Raw genomic sequence first — 15245 nt, 5'->3', positions numbered from 1 at the left:
AAAGTAGGGGTATTCCAAGATCCTACAAATGTGAAGACTTTTTCGATGTAAAAGTTTCAAATTTGAGAAAAAGCTTATGAGGTAAGATTTTAATCTTTGAAAAAGGATATCTCTCGGTATCATGATTGATTTGTAAGAGCCTTGGGCATAATCTCCTGAAATTTCTTCAAACACGATCTTTGACTCCTTTAGACATGATTATCAATGAGCAATTTATTTTTCCAAAGTTCTGTTGCCTCAATTTAGAGGAGATTTATTTATTTTTCCAAAGTTTTGTTGCCTCTATTCATATGAGCTTTATTTATTTTCCCAAAGTTCTGTTGCCTCTATTTAGAGGAGCTTTGTTTATGTTTTTCAAAGTCGTTGAGCCTCTGATTAGAAGAGCTTTGTTTATTTTTCAAAAGTCGTTAAGCCTCTGCTTAGAGGAGCTTTGTTTATTTTTCAAAAGTCGTTGAACTTTTGTTTAGAGGAGCTTTATTTTTTTTCCAAGAATTGTGAACCTCTCCTCAGGGGTGTTTCGAGTGTCCTTTTAAAAAAAATGAATGTGTCGACATAAGTGGGGTGTCTACGTCTTTGCACAATTCATGTTGCATAAAAAATACGCAAAAAGAAGTAGCTATAGACACCCAATCTATCCAGGGTCTACCTTTTGATTAATCAAAAAATAAAATAAAAAAACAAAAAAAGGTAGATGAATTGGTGTAAAATTAGGCAAAGGAGTTTGGATTGAATTGGGAGAGGTTGGATGAGACTAAAAGTCTAGAGGAGTTGGGATTCCCATTTGACTTTAGATTTTGTCTTATAAATACAGATCCTAACCAAGCTTGCTAAGGGACACAGAGAGAAAAAAAACATAAAAAAAAGGTGTTTAGAAAATTCAAAAGTGTTTTTAAGATTTTTTAGGAATTTTTGGTGATTTTGTTTTTGGAAAATTTTTGAAGTTTTCAGATTCTTAGCAATTTTTCGATGAAGTTCAAGTTTTTTAGTGATTTTTCTGGTGAAAAACCCAGTTTTCGATGGAAAAACCCAGAAATTAATGAGAATTTCATCGGTGTTCTTCACGGGTAGAGAGAGAAGGAGGAGAAAAAAAAAAGGAAAGAGAGAGAAAGAGGAAGGGAAATCTGAAGAGAGAACCAATTTCAGCTTTATATACCTGCATAAAACGACATCGTTTTGGGCATTAATAAACCTAGGATCCACGTGTTTTGTCAAGATCTAACTCGACCCGTAGCATGACCCGAACTAGTGACTCGCGTCTCTACCTAGGTTTTAAGGCCAAGCCGAGCCACACCTTTGAGCCGTTTTTGTCTCTCAAGCTGAGCCAAATCCAAGCCGAGCCAAGTCGTTCCAAAGTTTTTTTTAATTAATTAATTAATTATTATTATTGTTATTATTATTTCTAAATTAAAATTATTTGATATTCCTTAATTTTTTATTTTATTATTCTTATTTTTATTTTCTTTTTTTTCAATGATTTTCCTAAAATAAAATTTTCAAAAAAATATTTTTGAGGAAAAGTTAAAAGTATCAATTTTTCTTGAAAATAAAAAGGTTTAAAAAAATATTTTTAGGGAAAAGTTGAAAGTATAAATTTTTCTTGAAAATAAAATTTCAAGAAAAAAAGTATTTTAGAGAAAGTTGAAAGTATCAATTTTTCTTAAAATAAAATTTCTAAAATAAAATTTTCAAAAAAAAATATTTTGAAGAAAAGTTAAAAGTATCAATTTTTCTTAAAGTAAAATTTTTAAAATAAAATTTTTAAAAAAATACAGTTTAGGGAAAAGTTGGAAGTACCAATTTTTCTTTTTTAAAAAAATTTTGTCAAAAAAAATGTTTTAAGGAAAAGTTGAAAGTATCAATTTTCCTTATACAAAACAATGAGTTTTTTTTTATAAAATGAAAAAAAATTATTTATATCAAAAGTTGAACCATTATTCCTTCTTTTTTATTTTATTTTTTTTCTTTTCTTGAAAATTTTTAATGTTAAATAATTCGAAGATTGAGCCATTGTAAGGGAAACAGTAGTTTTCTTGTATACTCTTAAGATGAGGGAATTTTCTTAATTTTTTATCAAAAGTATTGGAGTCAATTAAGAATAATTTTTAATAATTAATTTTTTTGTAAATTTTTTTAGCTTAATAGATAATACGAAATTAAGTTGGTACCATCTTTTGATGGGCATTATGAGGGTACTATAACCTTCTTCAATCGTAACCGAACTCCTGAACCTTGTTCTAGTTAATAGACCCGAACTTATTTTTTAGGGACCCTTAAGCTTAGATGTTCTTTGAAAGGATAGATTCCTTAGGTGATCAATTACATCTAAACAAAAAAAGATTGGTGGCAACTCCTTAAGTCAATGTCTAACGATAGATCCCCAGATCTATTTGTTATGACAAATTTGATTTGTAGTATTTGATTTTTAAAGGTATTCAAAAATTTTTAATAATTTTCAAATAGTCCGGAATAAAAATTTTCTCTCTATAAGCTTTTGGAGAATTCTATTTACACCTCACTTCTAAATATACCCCAAATTCAAAATGTAATTTTCTATTTCTATTAAATACATCCACACCCATCACTTTTTATTTTCCATTCATACTCTTCCTCTCTTCTTTTTTCTCACTTTTTGAACTCAAGCTTTTCAAAAATAAATATCTTAAAAGTTTTGAGATTTCTTGAAAATGAATATTCAAGAAGTTTTAATGATTCTCAGATATCCATTTCAAGAAGTTTCAAAGATTCTCAGATATTTATATCCAAAAATATTCAAGACTTCTCGAATATTTATTTATGAAAAGCCATAAGTCTTTTTGGAAATGAACATCTAAAAAGTTTTGAATCTTCTTTGGTATCTATTTTTTAGAAGCTCAATTTCACTTTTAATCACTGAAAATCTTAATCATGCACTTATGAACCTATTTACTTGCTCATGTGTGAGAATAGAACTCAAATCAATGTTCTTAACATGCATGGCATAAACTTGTTCTTTCTTTTAAGACTCCAGAAAACCAATAACACCATTTTTTGGTTTTTTGGTTTTATATAGGCAAAAAAGTGTTTTTTTATTTTCTGGTATCAAGAAAAAAATACTTTTATACCCATACATATTTGTGAACTAACATGTCTCTTCTATTCACACATGATCAGGTAAGAATGGGCATATCGATGACTCATATGTGTGCATGCATGTATTCTAATCCGAGCTTAAATACTTTATAGGACATTGACCCTGACAATATTATCAGTAGACTAACAAATTCGATAGTAAGAACCTCTATGTTTTTTGCCACCAATATTTTTTGACCACCAGGATGTTGGTGGCCTAAAGATTAGAGATCCCTATTGTCGAAATTAAGCCATGCCTCAGAGAATCATTAGAGACATCTGGAGATCTTAGCATATCAGATTTATTTATTTTAGTATTATTTATTTTAAGATTAAATGTATTTATTTTATTTAAATTAAAATTAAACGTTATCAAAAGTTTATAATTATATATATTTAAACAAAAATTTATATATTTTCAAAATTAAATTTTCAAGAATACAAGATGGCTATTGAAAATTCACTTACGAAAACGTAAATAATTCTCAAAAATCAAATTCAAGAATTATTTGTGTTCTTGAAAATAGATTTTTAAGAATTATATTTTTTTTCGAAAATGGATTATCAATAATATAATATAACTCTTGAAAATCTATTTTTAAGACTTGTGACGGTGGTTTTTAGGTATATAAGCTATTGAAGGTATTTTTATCATTTACTAAAGGTTAAAATTGGTATTTACTATGTAAGTATTTTTAGAAGAAAATTTTGGAGGTGTGTAGAGAAAATGTTTTGGTGTATTTAGAAGGCCCTTGAGGTTTTTTAAGATTCTTGAAGAAACTTAAATTTTGTCCCACTTTTAACCTTAATAATAAATTTTTTCAATCTATTTTACCCTTGAAAATCAACATAATTACATGATAAATCAAAACCTATTCTAACATGAAAAATTGCATTCATAGCCATACGATTGAGTAAAACTGCATTTTCAGCCACACGATTAGACACCTGACAACGACTGGACACGTAGTAGATTAAATATAATAAAAACCAATATTTTTAAAAGAAAAAAACATAGCAGATTATTGCAAATTTAGGATTTTGAATTTTTTATTTTCAGAAGCATTATGTTTTTTATATATGAAACATAGTTGATCAATTAAAATAATAACAAAATAAATTAGATATTTGCAATATCAATAACGTTTCTTAATATGAAAACATAGTAATAGATATAATATTTATAATAGAATATTTATGGTATTTTTAACTACATTTTTTATATAAAAATGTAGTATTTGATATATATAAAAAAAATTTTATATCAATAACTATGTTTCTTGTTATGGAAACATAGTCATTTATAAACTGTAGTTTTTTTATTTTTATAAGCACTATATTTTTTACATATGAAATGTGGTTGATCATTTAATAAATAACAAAATAAATTTGATATTTTCAATATTAATGATGTTTCTTAGTATGAAAACGTAATAATAGATTAATATTTATGATAAAATATTTAAGATAATTTTAACTATGTTTTTTTATGTAAAAAACATAGTATTTGATAAAAATAAAATTTTTGTCTATATCAATAATTATGTTTTTTATTATAGAAACGTAGTCATTGATAAATATAGTAATTGATCACCTGAAAACATAGTAACTAACAATGATCATGTTTTTTAGTTTTAAAACATTGTTGACAATAGATAAAAAAAAAAACAAAATAAATTGACATATGAACATGATATAAAACCATATTTCCTTTTCCAAACAATATTATAGAGCTCTAATCAAACCCGAAATTACATCTTTTTCTATTTCACACAGCATCACCTTTTAGCTTTGTGATTCAATTTTCATGCGATTCATTTTAGCTTATCTTTTATCATTATATGATCAGTTTACTTTTTATTTTGTACGATTTGTTCTATATTATTTGTTTGCGTCAAATGTCTTCTTGTTATATTGGTAGATCTAGGTTAGATCTTGATTAAAAAGTTATTGATCTATCATATGTGTTCTTGCTATTGGTTATTTGTTCTTGATCTACAAATGTTTTCTTACTATTTCTTGATCTACTCAAATATTTTCTTACTATTTGGTTTTTTTTTATGTGACTTAAATCTTGATCTACTAAATGCACATTATTACTTTCGACACATGTTTTCAACATTAACAAAAATATTTTTTAAAAGCAATTATGACTCATTTATCAATAAAAAAGAAGATACAATTTATAACAATACTTATTTTGTAAATGAACAAACATAAAGTATTCAACTATTACTTATTATTACTATGACATTAGTTGTTATGATACTTGAAAAAAGACATAAAATCTTTTATACGGATAAAACTCTTAATAGGCTTCAGATTAAATCATTGAACTTAAACAAAATGGTCTTTGAGAGTGATAAATAGGATGTGGATAATTGTAGAATGGATAAGAGGGATTCTGTAAAATTATCTCAATTGCTTCAAACACAAAGAAAATTAAAGGCATCTAAACATATGCCAATAAAAGAAATGATTATTAGCTTCATTCATATCATTGCCTATCATATAAAATATAAGGTTATAAAGCATCAAGTAGCTAGATCTGAAGAGACAATTAGTAGACAATTTCATGTTGTATTGAATTCTATTTTGAAATTACATTTATTATTGTTTAACAAACCAAAACTGATAGCAGAAAATTCAACAGATAATAGATGAAAATGGTTCAAAATAATACATTAATCATTGTTTGTTCTAAATAAATATTAATAAATCTTAATTTTGTACAATATATTAATCAGAGTTGTTGGGTTTAAAATTGTTTTGGTGTTTTAGATGAAACATTCATAAGGGTGAATATAGACTCAGTTGATAGGCTTAGGTACAAGATTAGGAAAAATAAAATTACTACCAATGTTCTTGGTGTTTGTGCACAAAACATGCAATTCATTTATGTTCTACTAGGATGGGAAGGTTCTTCAACATATGGTAGAGTGCTTAGCGATGCCATTATACGTAAAAATGGTTTAAGGATCCCATAAAGTATTAGTTTAATATTTTGGTTTTAGTTATACCATGAAACACATTTTAAATGTATATTAATATTATGACACTGAATTAAGTTTTTACTATTTGTGCGATGCTAGATACGCAAATGAAAAAAGTTTTTTAATACCTTATAGATGTTAAAAATACCATTTAAATGATTGAAAGTCAGCACACCAACTTACGACACCCCAAGAATACTACAATATGAAACATTCTTAAGTAAGAAATTGTATCAAAAAATGTTTTGTTATATTAAAAGCTTTTTTATGATTTGTAAAATACTAATTTTATAATGGTAGAAACATTGTGTTTGTACATACATAGACTGCGTTTATAGTTTCAAAACGTCGCCTTTGTTTAATTGTCAATTACTTTATAATTCCATAAACATTGTGTTTGATTAAAAGACTACATTTATAAAACCAAAACGTGGTGCTTATGTGCTTATTTATAAATCAAAATGTAGTACTTAGTTTTTTATTAAACACAGTGTTTATAGTGATAGAAACATCATGTTTGTTATTTATTATAGCATTTATATAAAAAAAATTATCATGCTTGTTTATAATGAATTTTTTTAATTTATCAAATACTACATTTATAATGAAAAAAAAAGTTGTTTTTGAACTTTATTATATATATATATATATATTTGTTCATAATATACCACCTTATTTTTAACATAATGAAAAATGAAAATCATTTTTATTTTTAGTTGTTTAATGGTTGTCACATGTTTAATTTTAATAACATAATTAGCAGTTGAAATATTATGTGTTATTTACACATAATGAAGGATATTATAATAAAAAAATCTTTATTACACAACCTAAGATTCCGCAAACTAAATATGGACTCTAACATTCCCATGATGGGAAAAGTCATCCATTCCCATGAATTGACACTTCTCAAGAATCATTTTTCTCTCGAAATATAAAATTTTGTGAATCAAACGCTTCTTCAAATGTTTTTCAACAAATTTCTATCTACACTCGTAAGCTGCTTTGCTTATTGGGCAAAATAAGAAATAATATTACTTATAAAAAAGAGATAAACTTATATTAATATAAATTAAAAAATTACATATTTTCTAATTATTAATTTTAATAAAATTTTAAAATAAATAAAGGAAAAAGTTTTAATCTTATCTTTTTAATTTATTAAAATTAAAAATTAAAAAAATATAAAACTGATATAAGTTAATCCTTTTTATTTATATATTTATGTAGAAACACTCACGGTAAAAAACCTCAATCCTCAAATACAAAGGCAACATATCACCTTTCTTTCAAGGGAATAAAAAGGGTTTTCAGCACTATAGAAAAACTTACATAAAAATTTTTAAGTGAAGTTTGTAAAGTTCCTTCTCATAAATGATTTAATAAAAACTTTAATAAAAAATTTAAATTAATAAATTGATAAAATTTAATGTGAAAATCAATAATACGTAAAAAAATCTTTAAAATATTATTTATAATATAAATTTGATTGATATTTATTTAATAATAAAAATTTTATCAATATTTTTATTAAAAATATTTATCTAAAATATATATAAATTTTTTTAAATTTTACATATTTAATTTATGTAACGACATATTTTAATCTATTAATTTTAATTTTAATTAAAAATTTCATCAATTTTACCCAAAAAAAAAAAAAAAAAAAAAGCTTCATTTAAGTTTTTTCTTTAACATTTTGGATAAGCTCCCCTTTTATTTCCCTCTCTTTCGTCCTAGATTAACTCTTTTTTAGAATAATTAGAGAGCGAGGTAGGAATGTGAGTATTTGAGGGACTCTCCAAAAGGGAAAAAACAAGGGAAACACTGAGAGAGTACTGAGAAGGGCGCTATTCTCTTCTTTCTCTTCCTCTTCCTCCATTATAGCCGTAGTTTTCTTTTCCTTTTTTTTCCTTCTCCTTTCCGATTATGTAAACCAACAGAAAAGAAAGAGAAAAAAATAATAATAAGGGTTCTTTTCTTTCTTTTTTTTTTTTTTAAATTATTCTTTGTCACATCATGGCAGTTTTTAACGCTAATATTACACTGATGACTTCACATTTTCGAAGGATTTGCAACCTCCCAAGTTTTGCTTTGCGGTTTTGAAGAACAAGCAAAGCGCAAAGCAAGACTGTTCAAAGAAGGAAAAACCCCAACCTCCCTTCCATTATTATTCCTTCCTTCCCTCCCAAGATGCTTTCTTTCACCTGCTTTCTCTTAATATGCTTTTTGGGTTCTGTCCCTGCCTCTGCCAGAGCTGCCTTCAATGTTAGCCTCCCTCACCAGCACCCTGACCCTGAATCAGTTGTTCAAGATGTTCAAAGGTAAGCCCTTTTCATAATTCAAACTCTCTGGGGCCGTCTGGTTTCTGTCAAGATTTTGTTTTTGAAAAAACAATTCCCATTTTTCTTACCCATTTTGGAGTATTATAACCCAAAAGCCCACTTTTTTTGGTCTTGGACATTTCAAGATTTTTGTCATGGGGTCTAATTTTTTTTAAGGATTTTGACTAAAAAACATAGTCTTCCCATTTTCTTAGATACCATGTTTTTCTACACTGTTTTCTTCATTGTTTCATACTCAAAAGATTTATCCCAAAGCATTTTCAGGTAAAGGAAAAAAAGTTCCATCTGTTCTTACCAATTTTAGGGTTCTATAATCCAAAAGGCCAAAACCCTTGTTTTTTTTAAGGATTCTGACTGTAAAAATGTAGCCCCATTTTCCCATATACCACATTTTAATAAACTGAATACTCTGTTTTTCTCCCCTGTTTCCTGAAAAATCTGCCGACATTACTCAAAATCTTTACTTTATTGCTTATAGGAGGTTAAATGTGTCCTTATCAAGAAGACAAGCCCTGTCTGTAACCGAAAAAGACCAATGCCTAACCGGAAACCCCATAGACGACTGCTGGCGATGCGACCCCAACTGGTACAACAACCGCCAGCGCTTAGCCGACTGCTCCATAGGCTTTGCTCAAGGCACACTAGGTGGCAAAGGTGGCCAGATCTACACCGTCACCGATTCCTCCGACCACGACCCTGCTAACCCCAAGCCAGGCACTCTCCGCCATGCTGTCATACAAAACGAGCCCCTTTGGATTATCTTCTCAACCAACATGGTCATCAAACTCAAACACGAGCTCATCTTCAACTCTTACAAAACCGTTGATGGCCGCGGCGCCAACGTTCATATAACTGGAAATGGGTGTATAACCTTGCAGTCTGTATCCCATGTTATTATCCATAACATCCATGTTCACCATTGTAAGCCTTCAGGGAACACAGACATTGCTTCATCTCCAACTCATGTTGGGTGGAGAGGAAGATCAGATGGTGATGGGATTTCCATTCTTGGTTCTCAGAAGATCTGGATTGATCATTGTTCCCTTAGTTATTGCACTGATGGCCTGGTTGATGCTATTATGGGGTCCACTGGGATTACTATTAGTAATAGCTATTTTTCTCACCATGATGAAGTTATGCTTTTAGGCCATGATGACAGGTACTTTCATTTCAATGTCTACATTCACAATTCCTCTAATAGTTTAGAGTGTCAAAAACAATTAATACGATGAATTTAAATGCATTGAACGAATCTTGCTTCAAGTTCTTATTATTATTATTATTATTATTATTTTTTTACCTTTTTCTTGTATAGGTATTTGCCTGATTCAGGTATGCAGGTGACTATAGCTTTTAATCATTTCGGACAAGCGTTGGTGCAAAGAATGCCAAGGTGCCGCCGAGGATATATACACGTGGTGAACAATGATTTTACTGCATGGGAAATGTATGCTATCGGTGGTAGTGCTAACCCTACCATCAACAGTCAAGGAAATCGATATACTGCACCAGGGAACCCCGATGCTAAAGAGGTAGTAGTTTTCTTCTTTTTTTTTTTTTTTTTTTTGATTGGTTAATTTTTAAAAATTTCTTTTCATTTTAGATTTTGGTTTAGATTGTTTTAAGAGATGGATTAAATTTATGATCGATTCATGATTCTTGGTGGTGTCTCCTTAACCTTTTTGACTTGTTATGGGAGATGAATACTTTTTCAAGTGGGGCTCATTCATAATCCCCACTCCCAGCGGTGACGCGTGAGATATACTATTATCTGACGGGGATGGTAGTGCATGCCAGCAATGCTGAGGCGTGAAGCCGATATTTTTTTTGGTTCACAGTTTCTCCTTTCTACTCAAATCCACCTTGGACAACAGCAGTAGCAGCCCTTTATTGCTAGCACCTTGTTTTACATATTTTAACTCGCCTGTGTAGGCGCGTATAATGCAATCTCCTTACACTATGCATTTGTAAGCAGGTGACAAAGAGAGTAGAAACGGACGAGAAAGATTGGACAGATTGGAACTGGAGGACAGATGGGGACATAATGGTAAATGGAGCATATTTTGTGCCCTCTGGAGCTGGCCTAAGTGCTCAGTATGAAAAAGCTTCAAGTCTGGATCCCAAATCTGCTTCCCTCGTTGAACAGCTCACTGTCAACGCTGGCGTTTTTGGGGAAGCTAGGTAAATATCTGAAATCCCAATAATGTCCTTTGTTTGGTAGTATTTGGCCTAATAACTGAATTACATATCACTTTTTAACTGTCATTATTTCTTTGATATTTGGGCTTGAAGTTGATTTGAAATAAATTGCTCTGAACTTAAAATCCTTTTAAAGATTACCTTGGTGAAAAAAGTGTAGTGGTTGGTTTATGAAGAAGGTTATTTTAGTCTTTTCATATCTTAAGGACAAAAATACTACTGCTTGCAAGGTCATTTTTTGCAATAATCCATTGCTTTGTTGAACTTTAACCCTGTTGGTCAGAAGACAAAGTCCTGATAAAACCCAATTTCTGCTTTTAGTTAATGAGTGGTAACTTTTGGCTTTGCTATTAGTTTAGAGACAATTAAAAATATATTCTTTTATTTGAATGAGGGGGAAAGTTTTGCATTAGACTTTTTTTTTTATTCATAGATACACGTGATCATGCTTGTGTTACGAATCTGTCTGAGACTGAGTCAAGCTGTCAGCCTTGTTACAGTTCAGTTGTCCTAATCCATAGGCGTCTCCAGTGCTTGCATGATCGTCCTCTTTTTTAATTATGTAACATTACATTCTTTTTTAAGGTGTAACTACTCTTTGATTCCTGGTTTTTGACCGTTGGATTCTCTTTGGTTACCGTGTTTGTTTTTAGTAACTATTTTCTTCTTCAGACCAGCTCTGGGCTAAGCTAACCATAGGTGGTACCACTTCCTACAAAAGCCTAAAAAGCTCTCAAATCTGATTTTTTGAAATTACCCTTTGTAAGTCAAAACTTTTAAAGTTGATTTTGTTGCGAAAAAGAGAATGTGACCTTACTTTTCACGATCTTATAATTAAAGATCAAATCTAATACTCTATTTCTTTGGCAAAAACTAACAGTTTTATATTGTCATTGTGCTATCCCCACTTATTATAATTTCTATGTCTTTTCCTAACATCACTTCCATTTTTCTTTTTTCTTTTTTTCAATAGGATAAAAGTAATGATATAGTAAATACTAGTAATTGTTTGTTATTTCTTTTTCCTTTCATTCTATGAAATGATTGTTTAGGTTTTCCATTGAGACTACTTACTAAAAATGCATTGTTTGTGATGACATTTCCCTGAATAACTTATATCTATAGTATTATGGTTTACAGCACATAATATTAGATTCATCATATTCAAAAGAACAAGAAAAATAATTTTCTTTTCATTTATAACTACTTCAGATATACTTTTAGCATGTTCATAACGGGTATCCAAGGTTGCAGTGTCTTTATCAAAAGGAACTTCCAAATCAGAAACCGTATGTGCACCTGTGTGAAAACAATGAGAAAAGGAGGGGTTTAGTTTACAAGAGGTGAATTGAAGGGGATAAGGGTGGGCCTTTTTTGCTTGGGGATTATTGGAAGGAGACCCACTAGGATCATGTTTTGGTGTTCTACTCGTGTAGGAGGCAGGTGACTCAATTTATATTCCCTTTTTATCTTCTTTACAGCTAGTAAAGAATAGGACCCATCATGTTTATTCGTATATCAGTGTGGGCCCGACTGATGTTGATGTAAGCTGGACATGACAAGTAGTTGTATTAGGAGGGAAAAAAAAGGACGGCTTCCCCTCTTGACTTATTGGCAATATGATAGGCCCTTTTTCCTCTTGTTGTTATGCATGTTACCAACCTTTTTCTTAGGGTGGTCCAAGCTGCAAATGTGATTTGGTCACCACCCAAGGAAGTGGATGAACTATATATATTGAGGCTAACCCCTTAATTCTATCATGAAACCTGGTTGACAGGGTGGTTTCGGAACTGAAATTGAAGTTGAGGGCTAGGAGCAAGTGAAAAAAAAAAAAAAGCACTATCCTAGGTTTCTTAGATTAGTTTCTTTAGTTATTTTGGTCAATGATACCAGTTAATAATGATCGCTACATTTATTGTCACTGGTTGCATATGCGATATTCCTTGGTGATAAAGGATGCATTAAGCATTATTAGTTGAAGAAAATTATGAGAGAGGTTTTCTGTAATTGTTAGTATGATTGTATGCTTATATAAGGTCCCTTTACCGGTAGTCGTTTTCATAGCAGTAGGAGATACTATATTCTTGCCTTACATTGTGTGTGAAATGAAACTTTTCACTTTTGTTGATTGAGGTCAAGAGAAGCATGTCTTCAAAGTTTAGATGTTTTCTAAATTATTAGTCTTAGTATGAAAACACGACTCAGATAGGCTACAGCCAAATCTTAACGTGGAAATTCAAATGACTTTAATGCAATTTGGCAACGAAATCTTTCTGTCTGACAGTTGTGTCTTTTACTAATTAATCAACAGGATTGTAACTTTGTTCTGTCTTAGTCATTTTACATTGCACTTGAGGGGGCCTATACATGGTTTAACTTCCCCAATTTTATTTCTCTTTGATGTAAAACCTTTTTGGTCTCAGAAAGAGAAGTTAAATGAAGGAAAATTGTATTCTCTCAAACTGCCATTGTGTGTTTGCTTTGCATCTCAAAATGGTAACTGCAATTCGAATTATGTCATGAAAAGTTCTATTCAAAAGAACCAACTTGCCTCCATTAGATGTTCCTTCCCCATGTCTGACCCACTTCTTCTGCTTCCTACCGCTACTATCCCCACCTGAAATTTGCTGCCATTGGTTGGCACTATTGAAAAGGTTCTATTTGATTACATATGCATCTGGATTAGGCTAAACTTACAATTTTTAATGACCCAACAACCTTTCAAGTTTGAATACTTGGAATCTGGCATAACATTTATGATAATACCATCTATTTTTGTTTAATGTAGAGCTTTTTATCTTCTTATTATGTCTTATGTCTGATGTATGAGCTTTGTGTTTTGGTTATTAATTATTTGTACAGGGAAGAGACTGGAAGCTTTACTGGCGGTGGGTCCAGCAGCACCGGCACCCACAACACCAGTAGTGCAGGGTCCGGTGATGATGGTGATTACTTTGGAATGATATTCGGGAGCGGCGCACCACCGCCTCCACCAGCCACATCTATAGCCTTAATCTGTCTGTCTCTTCTAATTATTTTAATTTTGTACTCTATCACCAACCAAGGTGCTCTACCACCATTATTATCATTATTATTGTTTTAGAAATTACAAAACAAAGGAAAATTTTCGTTGATGATTGGGTTCTTAGTCCCCGTCTGATTTACTTAACACAGAAAGCAGATGCATACAGACACAGACAATATGTTGCAATTAATTGGTTTAAGTTTGATTCTAGCTAATGTTTTTACGTAGGAAAAGAAAAGAGGAAAGACAGCAAAATTTTCAGAGGATATGAATATGGTGTGGATGCTGGGGCAAAATGTTAGATACCACATCAAATTCAGTGTTTTGGGTCCCCATTTTTTAGCTCGTTTCAGCCTTTTTCTATTTTTGGCTATTGATTGGCTTTTTCTTTGGATAATAATAATGAGCATTTCAACATGGCATGTCTCCTTGTTGGAAAATTTTCCAGTCTATCATAGTAGATTTTGTATCGTGACTTTAGAATCCTTTTTTTCTTAGGCTTTTTTCTTAGGTTTTGAGCGTGCATGCACGAGTGTATAACAATATTGTCTTGTATATTTCTAAAAGAATCCAATTATAGACCACTAAAGGTTGATTTTTACATCAGCGCTAACAAATTTTTTAATGGGGTTGGTGGTCAAAGTGGACCTAAGTCTGATTCTTAATCATGGCAAAGATGAAGGAAACAAATAATTTAAGAGGTTAATTTAAACTACTAAATTATTTATAGTATATAATATGTTAGAATTATTAATTTGTACAGTTACTGTAGGTTTATTTTCATAAGTGGATTAAAAATTATTATATATTTTTTTATTCTATTAATTATTTTAAAAAATATTTATCTATCCTCTAATTTAAGGAGTTTTTTTTTTTTTTTTTTTGGGGATACTAACTAGGAGCAAAATTTGTTGCTAAGACAATGATGAACTAAGAGATTCATGATAATTGATCTTGAAGAAAATGCACCAAATATTAGAGGTAGACTTGAAACGTTGGTTAGTGTGAATAAGCACAAAAGGCAAGACAAAAATTGATTCATACGTACAAAAAGCTGATTGATTGAAATGAAAGACACCTTCTTAGTCACCCAAAGTTTTAAAAGTATCGTCCTCTTCTTTGTCTAGCGGCCAAAGAAATTTTAAAGAGGATTTTGAGGTTTTGATTTCGAACCTCCTCCCCTTCTTCCTATTAGGTTATGTCCTCTTGCAGGTAAAAAGTAAAATTCAAAAAGAAAAAAAACTGAATAAGACGCCGTCTGTGGGAATCGAACCCACGACCACATGGTTAAAAGCCATGCGCTCTACCGGCTGAGCTAAGACGGCTAAGCTTTGTACATAATTTCGTACACCATTTAAAAAAATATTAAAATCTAAGTTTAACCTTAATGGACTTTGCGCACCTAAGATAATATATAAAAAAAATAAAAAACACTCAAATATTAATGTTCGTGCTCTTCACCGCCAATACACCAAACCCTAGTCCAAGATTATTTTGATGGTGGTTGTTCATAATTCAAACCTGTCAATTTATTTCTGTTAAAAAACAAAAAAACTCAGATAAATCATATTTTAG

General features: G+C 30.3%; 2 protein-coding genes and 1 non-coding gene across 3 annotated transcripts; 2 read left to right on the top strand and 1 right to left on the bottom strand.

Annotated features, from left to right (window-relative positions):
* Positions 1-5583: 5583 nt before the first annotated feature.
* LOC149515110 (uncharacterized) lies at positions 5584-6095 on the top strand. The gene is made up of 2 exons (XM_089742984.1): positions 5584-5723; positions 5906-6095. The coding sequence occupies exons 1-2, from the start codon at positions 5584-5586 to the stop codon at positions 6093-6095; spliced, it is 330 nt and encodes a 109-aa protein (XP_089599110.1).
* A 1765-nt stretch (positions 6096-7860) lies between these two features.
* On the top strand, positions 7861-13880 carry LOC111293932 (putative pectate lyase 12). Its single transcript, XM_022887003.2, has 5 exons — positions 7861-8425; positions 8925-9605; positions 9762-9978; positions 10422-10627; positions 13508-13880. Exons 1-5 carry the CDS (start codon positions 8295-8297, stop codon positions 13746-13748), a joined length of 1476 nt encoding a protein of 491 aa, XP_022742738.2. The 5' UTR covers positions 7861-8294; the 3' UTR covers positions 13749-13880.
* A 1042-nt stretch (positions 13881-14922) lies between these two features.
* TRNAK-UUU (transfer RNA lysine (anticodon UUU)) lies at positions 14923-14995 on the bottom strand. Its single transcript has one exon. It is a non-coding gene; the product is annotated as a tRNA-Lys (tRNA).
* Positions 14996-15245: the final 250 nt, after the last annotated feature.

The sequence above is a fragment of the Durio zibethinus genome, chromosome 14 (assembly GCF_047325235.1).
Source record: "Durio zibethinus cultivar Kanyao isolate XHJ-2024 chromosome 14, ASM4732523v1, whole genome shotgun sequence".
In the NCBI taxonomy this organism is placed as follows: domain Eukaryota; kingdom Viridiplantae; phylum Streptophyta; class Magnoliopsida; order Malvales; family Malvaceae; genus Durio; species Durio zibethinus.
This window is presented reverse-complemented; position numbering and strand designations above follow the sequence as displayed.

What these genes read in the sequence shown, in the direction of transcription:
- LOC111293932 (XM_022887003.2), top strand. Translation starts at nt 8,295, where the DNA reads ATGCTTTCTTTCACCTGCTTTCTCTTAATATGCTTTTTGGGTTCTGTC. An exon ending in GTTGTTCAAGATGTTCAAAG is followed by an intron (nt 8,426 to 8,924) that starts GTAAGCCCTTTT and finishes TATTGCTTATAG; the next exon opens with GAGGTTAAATGTGTCCTTAT. An exon ending in GGCGTTTTTGGGGAAGCTAG is followed by an intron (nt 10,628 to 13,507) that starts GTAAATATCTGA and finishes TTATTTGTACAG; the next exon opens with GGAAGAGACTGGAAGCTTTA.
- LOC149515110 (XM_089742984.1), top strand. Translation starts at nt 5,584, where the DNA reads ATGATTATTAGCTTCATTCATATCATTGCCTATCATATAAAATATAAG. An exon ending in TTGAAATTACATTTATTATT is followed by an intron (nt 5,724 to 5,905) that starts GTTTAACAAACC and finishes AACATTCATAAG; the next exon opens with GGTGAATATAGACTCAGTTG.